General features: G+C 53.6%; 2 protein-coding genes across 2 annotated transcripts in view; both read left to right on the top strand.

Moving 5' to 3' along the window:
• Window positions 1–23: 23 nt before the first annotated feature.
• On the top strand, window positions 24–3211 carry TPI1 (triosephosphate isomerase 1). Its single transcript, XM_074159081.1, has 7 exons — window positions 24–260; window positions 1099–1222; window positions 1308–1392; window positions 1515–1647; window positions 1887–1972; window positions 2171–2258; window positions 2657–3211. The coding sequence occupies exons 1-7, from the start codon at window positions 149–151 to the stop codon at window positions 2773–2775; spliced, it is 747 nt and encodes a 248-aa protein (XP_074015182.1). The 5' UTR covers window positions 24–148; the 3' UTR covers window positions 2776–3211.
• A 4380-nt stretch (window positions 3212–7591) lies between these two features.
• Window positions 7592–13095, top strand: part of LRRC23 (leucine rich repeat containing 23) — a 6004-nt gene continuing 500 nt past the window's right edge. Inside the window, exons 1-5 of the mRNA XM_074159468.1 lie at window positions 7592–7699; window positions 7780–7892; window positions 8801–9054; window positions 9158–9288; window positions 12888–13024. Of these exons, the coding sequence (XP_074015569.1) occupies window positions 7592–7699; window positions 7780–7892; window positions 8801–9054; window positions 9158–9288; window positions 12888–13024 (743 nt within the window). The remainder of the gene's footprint in view (window positions 7700–7779; window positions 7893–8800; window positions 9055–9157; window positions 9289–12887; window positions 13025–13095) is intronic.

Below are 13095 nucleotides of genomic sequence, written 5' to 3'. Positions count from 1 at the left end.
CGTGGTCAGAGCGAGGGGGCGTGGCCACACTGAGGGGGCGTGGTCCCGGCCATAAAAAGGGGCGCCGGGTGCCGCGCGCCGCCGCCGCCGCCTGACCTTCGCGTCTCCTCCGGTACCGGCCGCTGTCTCCCGCCCGCTCGCACCCGCCATGGCGCCCAGGAAGTTCTTCGTGGGGGGCAACTGGAAGATGAACGGCGACAAGAAGAGCCTGGGCGAGCTCATCCACACGCTGAACGGCGCCAAGCTCTCCGCCGACACCGGTGAGGGGCGCGGCTGCACGTAGCGCACGTCCCGCCCGGCGCCTCTACGGGCCTTGTGGGGCCGCGGGGCCCGGGCCCGGGCCCGGGCGGGGGAGCGGCAAATGTCAGAGGGCGGCGGGGGCCTAAATATAACCCGGCGGCGGGACTAAATATACCCGCGAAACCGGATCCGGGCCCGGCGGACCCGTGCGGGCGTCCCCCGGGTCGCCTCCGGTTGATCCCCGGGAGGAGGCCTCCTCCCGGCGGGGGCGGGTGTCCCGGTGTCCCTGATGCTTATCATCCCCTCCCCGGCCGCCCGTCTCGTTGGGCCCCTCGGCTCTCCCTCCGCCTCGCCCCCGCCGCGCCCCGTGTGCTCCCGGTCCCGCCGCTCGGCCGGAACTGGGGGGTGGGGGGGGAGGTTGCGGAGCTCCGTGTTTCGTGCCTGGGTGGGCTGCGGAGCAGTGCCCTGGCCTCTTGCCGGTGACAGCCCCACGGCGTAACCCGATGCTGCCCTTTCCCACCCGGTGCACCCAGGCCCGGGCAGCAGGGTGGGATTCTTGGCCCGGTTTCTCAGCTGGGCCCCTTTCCAAGGGACCCGGTGTCGGGCCTGACCGTTGGCCTGGTATGGCCTGCCTGCCTACGGGAAAGGGCTTCCTCCCTGCTGTCGAGTCATCAGATAGCAGAGATGTTCCTGCTGCAGAGGGTCCCCCAAATGTCAGCGAAAGGGGGTGGGTGTGGGCCGAGCCTTGACTTCGTGACCCAAGGGATGACCTCCTGGGGCTGGGATTTGAGGTCGGCGGCTGGGTACGGTTTCTGCCCTTCGCCTGTCTCAAGGGTAACCACCTTCTCTGCCTTCCAGAGGTGGTTTGTGGAGCCCCTTCCATCTACCTTGACTTTGCCCGTCAGAAGCTTGATGCGAAGATCGGCGTTGCAGCACAGAACTGTTACAAGGTACCAAAGGGTGCTTTCACAGGAGAGATCAGGTGAGCCCACAGAGAAGAGTAAAGCCAGGGTGCCTCTGGGACGTGAATTTCCTCCAGAGGTGTGAGTCATCTCCTTTCTCCCCAGCCCGGCAATGATCAAAGATATTGGAGCCACGTGGGTGATCCTGGGCCACTCTGAGCGAAGGCACGTTTTTGGAGAGTCCGATGAGGTGAGTGACCCTGGGATGGAGAGATGGTCCAGCTCAGCTGTGCCTGCAGAGGCTGAGCAGTTAAAATACCACTACAGCAGTAGGTCTGACTATCTGTCGCCGCCTTTCTTTTCACTTCCCAGTTGATTGGGCAGAAGGTGGCTCATGCTCTAGCTGAGGGCCTTGGAGTCATTGCCTGCATTGGAGAGAAGCTGGATGAGAGAGAAGCTGGCATAACTGAGAAGGTGGTTTTTGAACAGACCAAGGCCATTGCTGGTAAGGGAAGAAAACAGGCTTCTTTTTTCCTGCTATGGACATTTGGGAAGAAATGGCCATCCTGGCCTTCCTGGAAGGCTAGCAGATATGTTGCTGCAAGTGTTCACACACACGCGCACACACACACAAAAAATATTAATCATGTCGATAAAAGACGTCCATGTTCCAGAAGGCTTTCCAGCTCTACCCTACCTAGCATGGGGTACCGTGCTTAGTTGTATCTTCTCCTTCCTCCCCAGATAACGTGAAGGACTGGAGTAAAGTGGTTCTTGCCTATGAGCCAGTGTGGGCTATCGGAACTGGTAAAACTGCAACTCCCCAACAGGTATGAGCTGGGGAAAGGTGGCTGACTAAATGGTGAACTGACCCTTCCCACTCGAGAGATCTTTAAGATTCTCTCTAAAGACTAACGATTTAGAGAATCTCTAAAGATTCTCTCAAAGAGATTCTCTCTTCTCTTTGGATTTGTACGCAGAGTAGGTATTGCTCAGCCCTCAGTGGGACTCTTTCTGTTCTGTTGCAGGCTCAGGAAGTTCATGAGAAGCTGAGGGGGTGGCTGAAAAGCCACGTGTCTGATGCTGTTGCTCAGTCAACTAGGATCATCTATGGAGGTAAATAAATCTAAAGCAGTGCAGGAAGCACTTAGTTTCTCTGCATTTTGCTGCAGCTGTACAACGTGCTCTGCTGATGAAGAAACTTCAGGTTGTCAGAGCGTGAAGAACCACCTACTAGGTTGTTTCAGTAAATGGGAGGCAGTTTTACTGTCTGCAGAGTAAGACGTGTAATATGCCCCATCCCTGGAAGTGTTCAAGGCCAGGCTGGATGGGGCTTTGAGCAACCTGCTCTAGTGGGAGGTGTCCCTGCCCATGGCAGGGGGGTTGGAACTCGATGATCTTTAAGGTCCTTTCCAAGCCAAACCATTCTATGTGGCTACTCTTACCTTTGTGCTCTGGCCCCATCTTTTTTAGAGCTGGCCACGTCTGACCTTAAAATACTGTTACCTCCTTAGGTTCGGTCACTGGCAGCAACTGTAAGGAGCTGGCCTCTCAGCATGATGTGGATGGCTTCCTTGTTGGTGGAGCTTCTCTCAAGCCAGAATTTGTGGATATTATCAATGCCAAACACTGAAGCAGCCTGTGAGGAGCAGTCCCTTGTGGTTCAGAGCAAGAAATGGAAGCAAGAAGGGACCTTTCATTGCACACGTACAGAGGCCTCCTCTGAGGCTTTCCCCCTCCACGGTCATTGTTCTAGCTGTGCTGCTAACCCCCACCACCATGTTGGAGTCCTGTTAGTGGAAGCCTGTCTTGGCAGAGTCTCGACAGCCTCCTCTCTGAATTGGCAAAATCCTTGGTTGCCTGTTGACCTGTAAGAGCCCACAGTCAACCTGGCCAGTGCCTCCCCCTTTCTCTGCAGCACTGCGGGGAGAGGGGGCAGCTGGTGCTGGGGGAGGGAAATAGGAACTACACTCTCTTGCATCCTTCAGCTCCACCAGCAAGGAGCCTGTCAGCTTAGACCCTTGTGAGATGTCTTACCTCACCTGTGTCCCGTACTGAACAATAAATGGAAAAAAAAAAAGAAAAAGCAAAGGTGTGTCCTGGATCTTATTCAGAGGCAGCTGGGGACAGGCAGTGTATGGAACTTACTACTGCTGGAGGTAGCTGGTTGCGGAGAGGGCAGTGTGGGTTTTGTGGGCTTTATTTTTTTGAGGGCCCACCGTTGTCCCAGTAGGCACTGCAAATGTTCAGCCTGCGTCTTACTGTCAGGTTTCACTTGCAGCATCGCCCTGAGCAACTTGTTTCTCTCCCGTTACAGCTCCTCTTTGGGCCCATGGTCATCTGTGTGCGTCTCTATTCCAGTACCTGCTGGAGCACCTGGCTGTCCCACTAGTGAGCTGAGCAATCCAGGCAGTCCTGGTGATGTGCCCAGCCCTACCCTCTTTGCCCGTGAGGACTGGTGATTGACTTTGCCGCTCATTAACTATGGAGCGGAGCGGCTCCCTCTTTATGCAGGGCAGGTTTTGAGGCCACGTGCTGGGGCTGTGCTCGCTGCCTGCTGGTGGGTGAGAAAGCAAGACTAGATGCTGTTTCCCAGCTGCTGCACCAGCTGGGAGATTTTTTAGGCAGTACTAAGGGTAACGAAGAAGGAAGTGCCTCAGAAGGAGGAGCTTAGCTGTGGGGCAGCGCTCTGGTACAGAGCAGACATGGGAAGTGGGGGCTCAAGTCTGTCAATGCGCAGCTGAGAGATCATCTCCCAGTGCACGGCTCTGGTCTGGTTTTTGTAGCCGTGGCATGTTCCTCCCCTGGCACTCCAGCTGTCAGCGTATTGCCCTGCCAGCGTCGCCTCAGGGGTGGAAAGTTGAGGGAGCGAGGAGAAGAAAATCATAGGAAACCATCTAATGCTGCAGGTCCTCCTGCTCTGCTCGTGGCGCTCCTCCCTCCCCGCTGCACCGGACAGGGACAGAAGAGCAGGGCATCTCCTTCCCGCCTGGAAGCAGAAGTCTGGCCCCCACCCTGCCCCTTCCTCGGCAGGAGCCAGCACTGGGACCCAGTGGGGCAATCCCTGTTAGGGAGCAGAGGGTGGTAGTGGGTCCCAGGCGTGGGAGCCTCTCGTGATGGAGGAAAGGCTGCCAAACAGGGAAGGATGCGTGGTGGCCTGGGAGGGAAGATCCTGACTGCAGCACGGAGCTGGCAGCTGCTGGCTCTCGCTGCGTGCAGGGAGGAGGATGCTTCAAAGACACACATGCAGAAAAAAAAAAAAAAAATCCTGAAAACCCTGTGGTTTCTACAGCCACAAGGGCATTGGGGTCAGTGTGAGCAGAGCAGCAGTGACCGGGTTGGGACATGGGCTGTGCCGAAAGCTGCCGGCAGCGGGTAGGCAGGATCGCTCACGGGGCTACAACGCCACTGTGGGTTCCTGCTCCTGCCCACAGAGCCCAGGAGAGTGACCTACATAGGGAAAAAAAAAACCAGATGGGAGCCAAGCGTCGATCTTGCCGCTTGGAGGAGAACAGAGGGGCACGAAGGCATTCGTTTCATGAGGAACAAACTCATGGAAAATAATTTCTGCATCAGCAAGAATGCCAGATCTTGTTTTTCTTTTTGTCTGCTTTTTGGCAGGACCGCAGCTCCGTGGAGTGGAAATGCTGCCAGGTCCTCACTGCAATTTCTGGTGGTTGGATCTTAAAACAGGTTGCTGTCGGGGAAAAATGCATCGTGCCAGATGTGACAGCCCAAGAGAGGCTGCTGCGGCCCCACGTCCTCAGCCCCAACCTGTAGCCAGGCTGAGCTTGTGGTCCCAGTAGGCACCCACAGATAAACACACATATACACGGATGACCACACAGATAATGGCCAGCCACTCAGAGCACTCAGATGAACTCAGCACCAGTAGGCTCATCCCACCTCCTCCTCTGGCTGAGCCGGATGGAGGTGTGCTAGTGAGCATGCATATATATGTGTACATATATTTATATAGATGCTTACACACACCTACAATGTGGGTCCAGCAGCTGGGCTCAGGCAGTCTGCCCAGTAGCTGCTCCTCAATCCCAGCCTCTACACTCACCCTGGTCCCCCACTAGCCGGCTCCCCCATGGTACTCTGGACCCCCAGGCCTCTCAGCCTCTTCATCAGCTGCCAGGACCCCCTGCCTCCCCCTAGCAGCTGGCTCCTCCCTTGCATCCTCCCCCTGAATCCTTAATTTTGGCTCCCACCTGCCATTGTGCCCCTGTTCTCCTCGAGATGGGCTTTTGGTGGGCTGATGGCTCCCAGGATGGGCCTGGGAGCAGCCTGGCAGGGTGCTGTTTGGGCTCCCCCTCCTGCTGTCATCTCCCTGTGCTCCTTCGTGGGTGTGCAGACGAGCTTTTAGAACATCACCTCCTTAATGATCAGTATAGTTAGGTTTGTGATCTTTTCTTTTTTTTTTTTTTTTTTTTAATATATAAACTACATAATGTTTCTCTCTTTTAAAGATTTGGGTTTCCTTGTATAATTTCTCTTGTTTCTTGAAAGCTCTTTGGCCACCTAGAAGCAAGGCAACCCAGCCATATGTTCCTGTTGCAAGACCATATAAAACATGTGCTGTGCGTAGAGATGCACGTGGCTTCTGCCAGTCCTTTCTTCAGCATAAAGAGATGAGGGACGGGAAGAACGACGGTTGGACTAGATGATCTTAAAGCTCCCTTCCAGCCTAGACAATTCTATGATTCTACGAAAAGCATGTTGTCGCTTTTCTTCCAGCACCCCTTTGCCGAAGGGCTCCTTAAAGCCTTGGAAAGCAAAGGCAAGAGGAGCCGGAGTGTTTTATGCACAGAAGGTTGTGGGGTTTTTTTGCAGGGGATGTAGTGGAAAAACCCCATCATAGGCAGGTTGATGACCAGGGAGTGAATTCAGATGGAGCGAGTGTAGCACGGGAGAAGAGGTCAGCACTGGGGAGTCAAGCGGGATGAGGCAGGGGACACGGGTGGCAGCTTGCCCTGCAGTCCTAAGCGCAGAGGGATGCTTTGCAAGGAGGGGTGATGGCTGGCACACACTCTGCCAGAGCGTGAGACTCGTGTGTGACGGCTGTGGGTCCAGCTCGGTTTGGACCAGCTTATCTAACACTGACGTTGCCCGGGGGCCGTGATGGAGCAAAGTGCACCCAAGGGAAAGGGCGCAGGGCCTTGGACTTTGGTACTAACTGCAAAACACTGGTGTCCGTCAGCTCCGAGCAGCATTCCTGCCCAGTAAACACCCAGCTCTGCTCAGCAGGCAACGGGGGCACCAAAGCTGGGCAGGCACCGATGGATGGCATCTGCTGGGCACTGGCAGCCTCAGCCCTCCCTGGCTCCCCAGCCTGGGGCAGGGGGGCTGAAGCAGCATCACTTGCAGCAGGTCAGGACACCATGCCCCCAAAAGCTGCTTTCTGGCATCTGGGAGATCATGTAATGGGAGGTTTCATGCAGAGCCCAAGCCTAATTCTGCTCAACACGTTAATTAAACATTTATCAGAGGGAATGTCTTTCCTCAGAGATATTCACCGCCTGAATGGCCACCACCCTCTGCAGCCCAGACTTTCTTTGAAGCCAGCCCCATTTTGAGGTGGGGGCGGGGGGCAGGACGACCTCCAGTGGTCCCTTCTCACCGAAATGATCCTTCAATTCTCCGGAGACAATCCTAAAAATTGCGGATGTCACCCAGCTAGAAAGGACCAGGAGGCAGAATAGGATGACAAAGTGCTTCTGCTGAAGGCGAGACATGCTCCGAGCTTTCCACGTGCAATTTAATACCAAAAAATGACAGGCTACTGCAGTCGGAGCCGCAAACTGACCCACGCGGAGGGCTGGGAGGAGTATTTACCAGCAGGATGGTGAGAACAGGAACGTCGGGGAGCTCGGATGGCCCATGCACGGCAAAGCCGCGGCACCCGGGCGGCTGCAGGAAACCCAGCGTTAGCTGCGGCGGGATGCACAAACCGGAACAGGGCCTGTGAAATTCGAGAAGTTTCTCTTTTTTTGGGGGGTGTGTGTGTGTGTAACTCGGAGATGTCGAGAGTTTGGGTTTCACAGGCAGCAGAAACGTCTGGATTTGGGCGGGGGGGGGAGGGGCCTGGGGAGGGGGGGCGAGGATGATGCTGGCGAGAGAAGGGCTGTCTCTGGGACAGTCCAGAGGAGGAGGGCTGCGCAGCCGAGGCCGAAGGGGGCCTGTAACGCCTTGCAACGCCGCGCATCGCCCTGCGCCACCGCGCATCGCCGCGCAAACCCGCGCAGCGCCGGCCCCGGGAGCAAGAAGCCCCGCCCCCCCCCGCCCCAGGCGCTGTCACTCAGCGCGGTTGCTATGGCAACGGCGGCAGGGCCCCGCCTCCTCCCCCCCCCCCGGTTTCCATGGCAGCGGGGAGCCGCGGCCTGACCGCCCCGGCGGGCCCGAGGGAGCTGCCGGAGCGCGGCGGGACGCGGGTCCCTGTGAGGATGGAGGGCGAGGAGCTGGGCGGGGACGAGTACAACCTTCAGGAGGAGGGGGAGGAAGGAGAGGAGGAGGAGGAGGAGGAGAAGAAGGCGCTGTCGGAGGAAGAAGAGGTGAGGGAGGGGGGGCCTCAGCACCCTCTCTGGCTGTGGTTAGGCCAGCTCTGGCGTCGTGCTCTCTCCTTCTCTCCCAGGTGCCAGCCCCGTGTCCCCTGACGGAGGAGGTCCTGAAGGAGGGCCTCTCTCTCCTCTGCAAGACCGGCAACGGCCTGGCCCACGCCTATGTGAAATTTGAAGCCAAATACAAGTGAGTGTGCAACACCTGCCCAGGGAGAAGGCCTCCTCCTCCCTGGGCATCTATGTAGCCACGGAGCAGCTGAGCGGTAAGGCCATTTGGTGGCAGACCCTGTGGGGCAGGAGCATTTCCAGGCCATGTGTTATGGCTGGCTGGCTTCCAATCTCTGCCTCAGCGTAACTTGTCCACCCTCAGCCCTGAGCTGGGGACTGACTCCACCATAGCCAGATGCACTGGTGGGAACATCAGTGTCCCCCTAGACTGAGAGGAGCCTGCCCATCGCTCTGGACTGTGGTCTCCTAAGGGGACCTGAACAGGATGACCTCCCCACAGTCACTTGGATAAGTATCCATTAAGCATCTCTCCTGTTAACTGCTAACCTTTAAGGCCATGCACTTGTAAGTACAGTGACACAATGGCCTGGGGACAGTTTGGAGCCCCAGCCCCAACAGTACACCCACGTAACTCTAGACCTAACTAACAGGCCTCAGTAAAACTGTGTCTTTCAGCAGTCTCATATATATCTAAACCAGCTTTTTCCCACTAGCAAAGTCCTTCCACACAGTCCTTGGTGTCACCACTACTGTTTACCAGACATTTACCCTCCCTTCCCCCCCCCCAATTTACCCTCTTTTCTGCTCTGGTTCTGCCCTCTCCTGACAAGTACAGTTCAATGGCAATAAGTACTCCCTGTGCCAGGAAAGCAGGTCCAATTGTAATATTTGACCTTGTTTACAGACTATTCAACCACCTGTCCCCGATGCCTGCCTTTTTCCTCCTTATCTCCCGCACGGCTTCCTAGGACAGCAGGGAAGTAGGAGAGGAGGGTGCCCTCCCTCCAGTAGCGGTGAGGAACAAAACAAGAGCTGGTAGCAGGGTGAAATATGAGAGGTGTTTTATTCACATCCTCCCTCCCACAGGGACTTGACAGACATCAGCCTCCTCGAATGCTTCATTCACCTGCGGTACGTGGATCTGTCAGAGAACAAGCTGCGAGATTTGTCTCCACTGAGCAACCTAACCCACCTGCTTTGGCTGAAGGTGGATAGGAATCTGCTTACCAGTGCCCGCATGCAGGAGCTGCCCTACCTCCAGGTCATCAGCTTTGCTCACAACCGTATCAAGGATATGGAGGGCATTACTCACCCCCGCTTAGCCAACCTCAGCCTGGAAGGTGATAGAGACAACTTGCCTTTATTCTTGTGCACATAGGACACGCTCTTTGGGTGGGATTAACGCTCTCATTGTTTCTTCCTCCTTTCTTCCTCCTTCCTCAGGAAATAAAATCCAGACAGCACTGGGTCTGAGTCACGGCCAATTGTTCAGCCTGCAAACCCTGGAGCTGCGAGGAAACATGCTAGAGAGCACAGCAGGGCTCAATCTTTCCAAGCTCAAGAACCTCTACCTGGTAAGGGATCAGCCAGCTAGGGGAATGGGACAGAGCTGCTGCAGAGCAGCCAGGGTACCTCCAGTCAGTGGAAGGAGAGGACGAGGCCATCCCCTTCAAAGCAGCGTAATTTTCGTGCTAGCCCATTCAGTTCAATCTTCTCAGCCTGAGAGAAGGACAGATTTCAGAGAGCTAAAGAGACAAAATCACTTCTTTGGGGTAGTTCCTTCTACACTGTCTGCCCAGGTAGTGCAAAGGGAGTAGAATCATAGAATCATGGAATCATAGAATGGTTTGGGTTGGAAGGGACCCTAAAGATCATAGAGTTCCAATCCCCCTGCCATGGGCAGGGACACCTCCACTAGACCAGGTTGCTCAAAGCCCCATCCAACCTGGTCTTGAACACTTCCAGGGATGGGGCATCCACAACTTCTCTGGGCAACCTGTTTCAGTGCCTCACCACCCTCACAGTAAAGAATTTCTTCCTAATATCTCATCTAATCTAAATCTACCCCCTTCCAGTTTGAAGCCATTACCCCTCATCCTATCACTACATGCCCTTGTAAAAAGTCCCTCTCCAGCTTTCTTGTAGACCCTCATCAGATACTGGAAAGCTGCTCTAAGGTCTCCCTGGAGCCTTCTCCAGGCTGAACAACCCCAACTCTCTCAGCCTGTCTTTATAGGAGTAAGTAGCCACTGACCAATAATTCCTCTGCAGAGAGTGGAGGAGTTGGCAATGTTCAGTGTTCTTCCCTCCCAGCCTCCTATGGGAGAGCGGTGTTCTCTTCTGGTGGTGTTCTCTTCTGGCAGTGTTAGGCAAGCCTGTATTCTTTGTGTCCTGGGACCCCCTGAGGTTAGCGGGGAAAGCAACAGGTTTGCTCTGGGTGGCAGGGGGAGGTGATGCCTCTTTCTCTTCCCTGGTGGGCCTAATCAAATACTGGGTTAAAACCAGCACAATTATATGATTCACACCTTCAGCTGCCAAAAAAGAAACGGATTGAACATTGCAGTGAAACTAAGATAGGAGAAGCAATTTCCTAATACCATAAACAATTGCTTCAAGGAACATTTGCTCCTAGAGACGCAAGTGCAGAAAGGATGTATGGCTTAGTTCCATGCAACACACAGCGCTACAGCTTGCAAAGACTGTATAGGTGTCCTGAGTCACTACCTCTTAAAAGCAATTAAAGATGATAAAGGTTTTGAAAAGCTCTATGGTTTCTTTTCATCAAGACTCCCTGGTAGAAAACCCTGAGGAGATTGCTTGCTGAGATTGTCTGCAATGTTCTGGTAGAAAACTGAGATTTTAGGGCTAGAGGTGCTGGAAGAAGGGATGAAGTGGATAAGTCACTAGATATAATACAGAATTTCAAAGTAAAACCAGTCATTTTAGTGAATGATTAGAGGAAAGAAAGCACTGCGCCAATATTTAAAGAAGGTTCCTGGAATGACTGAGGAATTTCTGAGCTGCACATACGAAGTGGGCAAATTGCAAGACGTGATTATTAAAACTGGAACAACTGACTCATTTTTCAGGAATCTTTGGGGCTTGAATTTGTCTCCCATGTCTGCCCGCTCACTAAGTCATCTCTCTCAGTACTGCTTTGCTTTCTGTGTAAAGATTTTGATATTATGTGAGCCACGGGTAGATGAAGCTGATGCCTCAAGGACAGGGTTCAAGACTAAAGTGTTCAATTTAAAGGACCTGCACCAAATTTGGTTAATATACGACACAGTTGCAGATGAAATTTAGTATTTAAAAAGTTATAGCTGCCAGAAGGAAGACTATGAGCTAGCTGCGTGTCGTCTCAAGTATACTATGAGTATACTAGTCTCACGAGTATCACGTGGCACTTGTGTCAGTTTGAGGATCACTGCTGTCAGTAGGGTTGTGTTGGTTCCTGGTGCAGCATTGTGCAGCAGCGGTGACAATAGCGAGAGCAAGGTCAGCTATGCAGGAAGGGGAGAGGGAATCATGGGGAACATAACTATAGTAGCTTTCCATAAGAAATTGTGGCATCACATCTATGTGAAGAACCGGTATCTAAAGTAAGGTGATGATGTGAGCATTTAATTAAAAGAGTTATATGGAATGTTCTTTGATTTAGGGGGAAAAAAAAAAAACCACCAACCCTGAAAAAAATCCGTTCAGCATTTGTTTTATTAGTGCTTGCAGGGTCAGAGCTGTTAAAATTATTCACACTGATGTAATGAAGAAAGTGAGAGTGATGGGAGGTTACTATTAATTTTACAGACCAGTGGTCTGTGAGCTCCCCACCCTTATTTCCCACACCAGTTCCTGATTTCCTCTGAGGTACTAATCCTTCTTTCCTGGTTGTTAAAACTGTTCACACGACTTGCTACATCTCTAACTTTCCACTTTTTGTCCTTGTGTTACCCTCTTTACTTGGCCCAGCTGATCCAGACTTTTCCCTGGCCAGTTTCCATGAGAGCCCCCCTTTTCTACAAAACGTCCTTTTCCTGAGTGACCCAGTCCTAAACTGTTCTCTTATCCCACCAGTTCAGCCCGTGCCCCTTTCATTAGTCTCAGGTGGTGGCTGTGTCACTGCCTGGGTACCAACAAGGAACAGAGAAGACGATGGCACCTCTCTCCCCATTTCCCGTGCAGGTATCTGCATCCTTAGAGACTGCAGCCCAGAGCCACAATCCCAAGTGGAGCCCTGTGCAGCTCCAGGCGGGAGAACGTGGTGGGAAGGCTGTAGTTACCAGGGATGTTCCAAACTCAGCTGCACAAGGCGATGAGCAGCCTGACCTCGCACTGGTGCTGGCACTGCGGTGAGCTGGGGCTTGAGCAGGAGACCTCTAGTGGTCTTTTCCAGCCGAAATCCCTGCTGTGAAACTATTGCTGAAATTCAGAGCTTCACTTTTCCCCGTCTCGTAACTCACATCACAGTGAAGTGAATGAAATTCAATGATGGGGAATTTTGAACTGATAGGATACGTTCTTCCTGCCGTATGACTGTCGGGTTTGTTGCAAGAAGGTGCATCTATGGATGGATAACAACAATTATACCTGGAAAAGCTTAAAATTAAACCAACCAACAACCCCCACCCTCCCCCACAACCTCTCTCAGGAACACACACAGCCTGCTTCTGCTCCTAGAGGAGTAAAAGAGGAGACTTCTTGATAGTAGATTTCCCGCACAAGAGAAGCAGCCGACAGTGGAAGTGGAAGATCCCTGGACTTACATGGACTATGTGACTGAGAGGGGCTGGTTATTTTTCTTTTAAATACACTTGTTTCAGGCTCAGGCCCCTGCTTTCCCCTCCACGCTGTCGCTGTCTGAGGCGTTAGGGACTCAGATGCGGCACTGCCATGGAAGGGGGTGCTGTGCTGGCAGTGGAGTATTCATCTGGGGTGGGTTTCGTCCTTAGTCACCAAGTGAAGCTACAGGAAACACTTTTAGTCCTTGAATCTGAACACTGAGAACCCATTTGGCCAAGACCCTGAGCAACCTGATCTAGCTTCAGAGAAGGCTGCATTATGAGTGGTAGGGAGTCTGCAGGGTAGAAAGAGCTTTAAAGGCCAGAAATAACTGCTGTTCCCTCCCTTGTGTGTCCCCTTTTTCCTTCTCTCTTCCTGCCTCCTTGGTGCTCAGGCCCAGAATGCCATTCGGAGCCTTGAAGGCCTTGAGGGACTAGGACAGCTGACAACTCTGCACCTCCGTGACAACAAGCTTAAGACCCTGGATGGATTCTGTAGTAGCATGAAGTGCCTGCAGTACCTCAATCTACGGTGGGTCCTCCCTGCTCTGTGTTGGAACCAGAGACGCCTTCATCAGGCTGTCAACTTCCATTTAGATCTTT

Source organism: Numenius arquata, chromosome 1, assembly GCF_964106895.1.
Source record: "Numenius arquata chromosome 1, bNumArq3.hap1.1, whole genome shotgun sequence".
NCBI classification, from domain to species: domain Eukaryota; kingdom Metazoa; phylum Chordata; class Aves; order Charadriiformes; family Scolopacidae; genus Numenius; species Numenius arquata.
This window is presented reverse-complemented; position numbering and strand designations above follow the sequence as displayed.

What these genes read in the sequence shown, in the direction of transcription:
- TPI1 (XM_074159081.1), top strand. Translation starts at nt 149, where the DNA reads ATGGCGCCCAGGAAGTTCTTCGTGGGGGGCAACTGGAAGATGAACGGC. An exon ending in ACAGACCAAGGCCATTGCTG is followed by an intron (nt 1,648 to 1,886) that starts GTAAGGGAAGAA and finishes CTTCCTCCCCAG; the next exon opens with ATAACGTGAAGGACTGGAGT. An exon ending in AAACTGCAACTCCCCAACAG is followed by an intron (nt 1,973 to 2,170) that starts GTATGAGCTGGG and finishes GTTCTGTTGCAG; the next exon opens with GCTCAGGAAGTTCATGAGAA.